This window comes from Alexandromys fortis, unplaced genomic scaffold, assembly GCF_014885135.2.
Source record: "Alexandromys fortis isolate MF-2015 unplaced genomic scaffold, M_Fortis_MF-2015_v1.1 scaffold_13, whole genome shotgun sequence".
NCBI lineage: Eukaryota > Metazoa > Chordata > Mammalia > Rodentia > Cricetidae > Alexandromys > Alexandromys fortis.
In genome coordinates this window covers 2,463,810-2,472,665 of record NW_026067908.1, presented here as the reverse complement: position 1 = coordinate 2,472,665, position 8,856 = coordinate 2,463,810, and the positions used below count along the sequence as shown (strand labels likewise).

Here is an 8,856-nt window from a genome sequence, read left to right as displayed (position 1 = left end):
AGCGAGAGAGAGAGAGAGAGAGAGAGAGAGAGAGAGAGAGAGAGAGAGAGAGAGAGAGAGAGAGAGAGAGAGAATAAAAAACTCGATGTAAGGAGAGGAACTTGTCCTGCCTCAACTTGATGTGGACATATGGGAGGCCTGTTCCTTTCTCAGGAGGAGTGGATGGGGAAAGGGGTAGATTGGAAAGGTGAGGGAACAGGAGGAGAGAAGGAAGGAGAGCCTGGTTGGTATGTAAAATAAATGAAAAATGTTGTTTAAATAAAAAAATAAAGCTAGCAAAAACAAGATTTCAAAAAAAAAAAAAAAAAGAAAGAAAGACTAAAAAAGAAATTTCTGTTAGCAGGAAGGTATTCGTATTTCTGTAATATTAACAGGTTCCAGGCAAGTCTCACAGGCATCTGGCTGAAAGACAAGTTCCTTCCAACTGTCCAAACTGCTTCTTCCTGAGCACGAACATCTGGATACATGGAACATTACAGACAAAAACTGTCTCTCGAAGATCTTTAATTTCTGTCCTTTGGAGTCACTTAGAGATTTGTACAGTGGAAACCACCGACGTTCAGCTTGAACGTTCTGATGAAACGGCTTACCCTTCGCACCAGTGTCTCTGGGCAATGGGAGCCTCACGACCTCTCCCCTCAGCCTTATCCCCAGTCATAGAAACCTACCCCTGTCACTTTGATCATCGCTGAGAGAAGCGGCAACCTTGAATTTCAAAGAAATGTACATAGTAAGTCCTCAACAAACACCTCTTCATGGAACAAGGAGTGACCATCAGTTCTGCTCTAACCCCGATGGCAAAACAGATCCAAGGGACACTTGTGACAGGAGGGTTGACTGAAACTAGAAGGAGGATTCAGACCCTGCAGGCTCAAGATAGGATCCCCTGCCCCACAGGCCAGAGACCTCCAACACGTGGTGTTTTCCGATTTGTCAGCTCAGCTGAACTTCATTCTCTATCTCCTTCTATCCTGAAGAGAAACTATATTTTATATTAAAAAGTTTACTTTTCTTAGTATCTTAAAATGAAGATTTGAAATTTTAAGCTCAAATGTTATTTTTCAAACCAAGAGTCCCATCAGTAGTCATTTCAGGGGATACCTAAGTCATTTAATTTTTTTCATTAACAAAACCCCTAGCTTTGTATTTAACTTCTGGGACTAAAAACAAAGATTTTCAACAACAGCATCAACAATAACGATGTAAGCACAATTGCACTAAACAGCACTTCTTCAATTTCCTATTTCTTAACTTCCAATTTCTTCCAATTTCTTAACTGGAATTTATTTAAGGATTCTTTGATTGCTTTCAGTATTTGAGACTTGAGGAGACAATCTTTACTGGGGTTGGGGGGTAATCTCTGGTGTTAATGACAAGGATCTGGGTAGAGCTAGTTCAAAGCAAAAATGGTGAAGGCAGAATCTCAGGGTTGGGGCGGGAAGGAGAGAACTGGGAGAGGTGCACGAGAGAGCTACCAGCCTGATAAAAGCACCCAAAGCATACTTGACTTCTTAATGAATGCTTAACCAACACAACTCTTACCGACAGGCACAGTGGACATCCAAATCTAGCTGACTGGGTGACCGCATTCTTATTTTCCGTCTTTTGTAACAATTTCCTTTTCAAGGAAATTGGTTCCTAACACTGATACTCCAAAGCTATTGTAGACATGCTGCCTTAATTCTTAGTGAAGTAAACAACAAAATGTCTCCTCTCTGGACCCCCAGCTAGAACCCCAAAATCGGATATAATTAGAGGTGTGAACAAGCAAACAAGGAAGAGATAAAGCTGCAAAGTCAAGGTTCTGAGAAATTATGGGGCATCCTATACTGCAACAGTTCAAATTTGTCACGCATGATCTCCAACACACCAGAAATGAACAGATCACATGTTGCTGTCCTAGGTGCTGTGGTTCCATGTGTACCCCCACCCCACCTCCATGCTCTCCCCCCCATTCTTGTCCTTCAGACTTTCTCCTCTTCATTGCTAGATAGCTAATTTCAGACAACCTCCAGCTACCCACTTGCCCTCAGGCCATTTCCTCATTTTAACCCTTGGAAGCCATTGATTTACAAAAGTCCTCTAGCCCTAAAATAGACTTACTGAGGCTTTAAAACCCAAGGGTGACCTTAAAACACCCTACACTCACAAAACTTGAAAAGACAAAGCACAGGATGCCCATTTACCTCCTCCTCCTCCTCCTTATTATTATTACTAATATTACCAATGGTAATATTACATTAAAATATCCCCAAAGAACAAAGGACCTCATTTCAATTCAAATTCCATCCCTTGGTCCCTTGACTGAGAGGGCCCTCTGGCTAGCAGAGATAGTTCAGGGTTTGCACATTTACAGCTCCTCAAGTGGTTGGTAAAGAAAGTGTCTGGCTTCTAATGGAAGTCTGCAGAATCTCAACATCTTTTTGATAAATATTTTAAAATTCACATTTTTTTTCTATTAAGGGAGCTCTTGGAATTAAAGAAAATGAAGTACTTAGGAAAAGTAGGCTACTTCAGTTTCCTTTCCATTTAGAGATCCACGTAAACTTACAGGTATATGTTTACATGCACTTGGTTAACACCAAATAAAGAAAAGCTAAGACAGATGCAAGAATTCACAAAAACACTTTGGTACCACGCTTCTCATATCCATACAAATGCATGAAGGATTGGATAGTCAGTGACGAAACATTGACTTTACTTCTTTCCGAAGGAGAACTAACCAATTCTGCAAACAGTGCACCAACTGAAGGACAATAAGATAGAAGCTTGGGACTGCTCATGTCCCTTCGTACCCCCCAAACTCCCAATGACACGGAGAAAAATACTGCATTGCAGCATTTGCTACACATACGTGTATGCCTAGCATCTGCTGCACATACGTGTATGCCTAGCATTCGCTGGCTAGCTCACCGGAATAAAAAGTATATATTAAATGTCCATGTATGTAAACAAAGTGACTGGTAGCTACAGGTTACTAGAATCGATGAAGAAATTTGTCAAGGCCAAAGTATTTCTGTCCATATGTGATGACCTTTATCAAGACCGCCCGCCATTCCTTACTTGTAGTACATAACAGATAATTTGCTTCTTCCATTTTTGTTTTTAATTAAAATAAGGTATTAAAGCACCAAGCACTAAATGAAGCAGAATGTCTCTTTATATGGGATAGTGTTCTGCCTAGGAAGAGAATTCAGCCGCAAAAAGGAGGCAAGTACAGAGAAGAAGAAGCAAAGGATTTGTCCCGAGGAAACCCTTTCATTGTTCATAGAAACTCGAACTTGAGAAAAAGACCTCAGTTCATCTACAGATTCTTTTAGAGACAATGAACACACACACACACACACACCACACACACACACACACACACACAGAGTACCATTCATGCAATGACTTTTAGATTTGAAATTTCAAACCCATTATTCCTAATAGACACTCCAAATTTAAAATATATGAAGTCTGTCGTCTCAAAAACTCTTAGCGAGGCTGAATTTGGAACTAAAATACATATACACTATCATTTTATTCCTCTTTCCTTACAAATAATTCTGCTAGTAGTACCTCAAAACAACCTGGTCTTGCTTTCATAACAAAATGCTCATATTAAAAGAAAGGTCTATAGGAGAAAAAAAAAGTTTTAAAGCTTTGTGCAAACCATCAGACATAAGCAAGCCCATCTTAATCTTTGCAAGAAGATGTCTTGAAAAAATGGTGGTTAGGAATGAATGGGACTAAGACCCAAATAAACGCTTAAGTTTTTCACATACGATATTAAAGTCAAAGTATCAATGATTCTCATGTAAATTTTTGCTACTCCCCTACTTCTGCTCATTTGACTCCTCCAAAAAATTAAATATCAGCCGATTTAATCAATACATGCCTATGAAATGCAGAGACAACCAGATCAGTAAAACTGCGATGTAGTCCATGTACATCATGTTGCAGCAATATTTCCATCCATATTCTCACTTCTTAGTAAATTCACACGCAGTCTTGTGTTCCCGTCATGGCACACCTCTACATGTAGGTAGTGGGTATTAATATTTTTAAGACAAAGAAGCAAGAGAGGTCAGCGGCAGAGCTAGAGCTGTGTGTCTTCTTTCTCATAACCAAAGACAAAGTGGCAGTTTTCATAGAAACAATTTTACCCAACTAATACCTGCCAGAAAATTCTCAGAAAATAAAAATAAAACTTCATCAGTGATAATAAAAAGTATTCTATTTTAATAGATGATACATGTCTATTAAATAAATAAAGTATTCTATTTTAATAGATGATACATGTCTACACTCAAGGTAGGAAAACAAGGTCCGAGCATGGGACAAAAATATATTTATTTATTTATTTATTGTACCTTGAGAGTAAAACCAAAATAATACCTCCCTCCAGTTAGAACACAAAACAAAAAGGAACATTCTCACAGAAAAATTATGGTGGGAGCCGGTGGTGGAGATTTGCGAAGGAGAGACAATAAATGAAGAGGATTTTCAATAAAGGCAATTATATTTTCTACCCTTGCAATACATTTCAATTTTTTAATTTTTTTTTATTTTGAGGCTTCAAATTAGCTACTGGATTATGCATCTTTATTGTCACAAGGAAGAAACCACAACTGATGACTATTTCAGGTTTTTTTTTAGTGTTACTTCTATTCACTCGAGTACTATCGCTCTTGGTCCTTTTTGGTACCCACCATCACTGGGGAAAAGACACTACTTAGAAAAGCACTCAGAGAGGGACAAGGGAGAGATGCCTGTCAGCTAGCACGCCTGGGTCTCACCAGACATCAGAGACACTTAAAAAAAGACCACCTTTCACTCAGTTTATACCAAGACCAGACTTAAGACCAAATGCATTGATTACAGTGGAAGATACGGGTAGATTCTGAAGCGAGAGGAATGGGCAGCGGAGGGAGGCAAGGGGCTCTTTAGTGGCCGTGTTCTAAAGACATTTCTACAATAAACTCCTTGAAACTACAGTACCAGCATCTAATGTAGTAAACATGCCAGTATCATCGGACACAAAAATCATTGCTTAGCATAAATCGAATCTACTTATATCTTTTCTATGAATATTTGCTGGAAATATCAGAGAAATTATTTGCAGAACCTATCAACTGTGGGAATTCACTATTATGCTTTCGTCAACTTCATTCAATATAATTTACATTTTTTTCAAATGGTCTTACAAGATTCCTTGCAATTTTTTGCACGTACAATTTCACAGCAGGGAAAGGGGGAAGAGGAGAGAGAGAGAGAGAGAGAGAGAGAGAGAGAGAGAGAGAGAGAGAGAGACCCTGCTTTCCCTTCCCCCTCCTCTCTTTTTTTAAACAAACAAACAAAAAGAAAAAGAGGAGAAAGGGAACAGATGCTTAAAAATAGATTTCGAAAAATCACTGTAAACCAGACTTAGAAATGTAATTAACACCTATTTATGAAGAATAATTAAAGTTGGGCTGGTCACAAAGAACAGCAAAGATAATCGAGGTCCTGTCCCCCCTCCTCCTTTTTTACACTGTTTGCAGTGTGTTCTCATGATAGCCACCTGCTCCCTGCTCGGCTTCTCCTCTGTTCGTTTCCCGGGCAACCTTTCATTGGGTTTTCCTCCCAGCTATCGCTTTCAGTTGGGCTGCTCGGTCTAATCTTATTTGTTTTACACCCATCAAAACAAGCAGCCAGACAAAGGCAATCCTCTAAGAATGGGAAAAAGACCACAGCTTTGTTATAATGTCTATGCAGAGTGAAAAGTCCTCCTCAGGCTTTTCAGGTTAAAAATAAAATGAATTTATAGCTTTCCCCACTACCCAGCCCCAAACCCCCTGAAAGCTATTGCTGGTGAAAATTCAAAGTCAGAGTGGGCACTCGTGGCATCTATTCGTGCCATTTTGTGTCATATCTTTAGGGTCAACGCCAGGAGACAGGAACAGCACTCAAGGAGTTTCCCTGTTTCTTTTTCCAGAAAAAGACGATGCTAAAAATAGATTTACTACTTCGGCAGAAAGGTTTTCCACTTCCCCATCCACATCTCAAAGTCCTGTTTCACAATTGCAATCTGCTGGTACTGAATCTCACCTCCTCCACCCCTCACTCCCAGCCTTCCCCATCACTCCTAGCATGAGACCGAAGAAGAAATGTGCCTTTAACTTTAGCAGTCGTGTAATTCGGCTGAAGGCTCGCAGAGGTGGTGGACACGCCAGCCAACAGTGACAGTGACATTGTGATTGTCAAAAAAAAAGGCACCAACCTTGCTTGCCTAAAATGTGTTTGATGGAAAAGGCAGTACGTGCCTTGTATGCATGCAATGCCATTATACTTGGAGGCAGATTGTGGATTTCAGAAAAAGAAATACTAATACACACACACACACACACTCACACAGAGGCACGATCAGAACAGTGATTTACGATGCAGTCCACCATCCTTACACACACACACACACACACACACACACACACACACACACGGCTGGAGCCTCCAAGCTGCCTTCTCTTTTCACTTACCATCTTCAAGCCATTCCACTCCATCTGTGATCAGAAGAAGATGGACCCTCACACAGTGTGTCAAAAGCGGAGAGGAGCGTTATGTAAAAGCTGACATTCCCTTCTTACAGAGCTGCTGCCCAGAGAAGGAAGCAACAACTCAACACGCCAGGCACCGCTACACATACAAGCCGCCTCCTCTTTTTATGAGGTCATGACAGGAAACTCTTTGAAATACAAGATGCAGCGTTTACTGAAGCCCAAATAAATCACCCTCTTTGCCGTTTTGACTGCACAGTTCCCTGAAACACAACTGCCCATCTCAACGTTCAGCATCCAGGAGCTGCCTCTCGAGCTTTATATTTCCAGCACAGAAATGGAGAGGTTCCTAACCCTGCTGCATACACCCTAAGCCCCAGAAAACCCAGGCATGTAGACAAACCTCTTCTCTCTTACAAAAAGAAAGCCCCTGCCACCCCCTCATGATGGTCTCAAGTAATAGAATCTCTTTCAACAAACCAGCAATTATTTCAGCCCATCCCCACCCTCTGCTTTCACGTGAAAGGGAAAACTGACAACGACCTGTTAAAAATGACAACCTCTCTCCCCACTGCTTTGCAATAAAAGGACCTACCCGCACGCTACACAAAAGATATAGTAAATGTAGGAACCAGACAGCAGCAAAGAACTAAACTCTCGTGCAAGCCTAAGACTGGCGAAGGTATAGACGCTTGTCTTCCCTCTAGCAACACGAACAACAGATTATACATCTAGTCATACCTACCATAACCATTCTTATTGGCAAATATTGGGTCTTGCAGCGCTTCGACTCTTCTCTTAAAATTTGCAAAGGTTTCAGAATATATCTAAAAATGACTACTATTGTTTATATATCTATCTATCTATGAAAGGTCCACAAAACACAGTGTGGATGATTGTAAAGTAAATCAATTATTGGGAGGGGGTGGGGTGAGAAAGAAAGGGAAAAAAAAAAAGGAAGAAAAGGCGCAGTGAGCTGAAACCCCTGATTCTAGGATGTAGATAAGAACAACTGAACAGAGCCTTGCTGAAATTGGCTCGAAGCTTCCCCTTTTTACATCCATTTATGGGACCATCTGTCAGCTGAAGCCAGACTCTGATTGGCTGGGGAACCGAAGGGAGGCGTTGCAACATCAGGTGCTATTTAAATTAGCTACTGCCAGATTGACGATGTTAATGATTCGGTGACCTCTACAACAACAGAGCCAGATTTCTGAACTGCTTCTTGTGTCTGGTAATTAAAGCCCGGTTGAAGCAACAACAGGCATACTTGTATTTTTTACCTTTTACCTCCTTCCAGCTCGAAAAGTACTGTTACAACTGCAGGTCATTGGAGGACTGCAAACCTTCACAGTGGGAGTGTCCTTCCTTCCCGGTCCTGGCGGGGAACACAGGAGCCCGTCCCTCTGATAGAGGGCTTGTTCGGTGGGGAATATTTTCAACCACCTTATCTTTCTTGACAGTTGCTTTCTAGCGAAATGCATATTTAATGATCTGCCTCTAGGCTTAAAGATACAACAAAAGCACTTTAATGTGCTAATACTTCCACATTTTAACTTTATTATTTCCCAGAATTGCTGGCTTTCTGTAAGCAATGCTTCTTTATGCAGCTAACATGACCAACATTTCAAAAGCATGCAAGTTTGGGATTAAACTTCTCAGTGAATTAGGTTCACATAAGTTTGTCTCAGAAAACTATTTCCTAATAAGAAAAAAAAAAAAGCTGGAGGGAGGAGGCAGCTGCCAGGCTCTACCTTTCTGCCTTCTGTCTGAGCTTTCCCCAAACAGAGAATGATGAATGATTTATTTAAATGAATTTACTTTTCAAGTTGGATAGGGGCATGCTCTGAATTTTTAAAAATCGATGAAAACATATTCCCTTTTGCTTTTTCTACTGAGGGGAGGGCAAAACTTGGCTATGGAATAAAATGGTCTCATTTTATTACCTGCACAGACCGCTCATCTTGTTCTACTTAACGAAAGACTTTGTCTTTTTCCTCCCTACCTCCCCCACCCCTTGGCCTCTAAAAAATGTACAAAGAGACATTTAGCAAGTGTGTAGTGATGTATACAGTCTGCCTGCTTATGCGACACAGGTCCTAAACGCCGGATCACCACGCTTCAGGAGTTTCAGCCTGGGTTTTTAAGTGGCTTACCTGAGACCTTTATGTCTCACATCTATGAAGAAGGCTAACACCCCCAAGTCACAGTTTAGTTAACTTGTTTATCAATAAATGTACAGAGGTAACAAATATTTAACACAGGTTTTAATCTTTGCCGGAAGCTGACAGTGAGCTGGACTAGGGGTAGTGGAACGATGGGTCAAATACAGTGTAGT

General features: G+C 40.7%; 1 protein-coding gene across 1 annotated transcript in view; it reads right to left on the bottom strand.

The window, feature by feature from the left end:
• Elavl4 (ELAV like RNA binding protein 4) overlaps positions 1–6,615 on the bottom strand; it is an 82,223-nt gene extending 75,608 nt beyond the window's left edge. Inside the window, exon 1 of the mRNA XM_050136207.1 lies at positions 6,501–6,615. Coding sequence (XP_049992164.1) covers positions 6,501–6,524 — 24 coding nt within the window. The 5' untranslated portion in view covers positions 6,525–6,615. The remainder of the gene's footprint in view (positions 1–6,500) is intronic.
• Between the last annotated feature and the right edge of the window lie 2,241 nt (positions 6,616–8,856).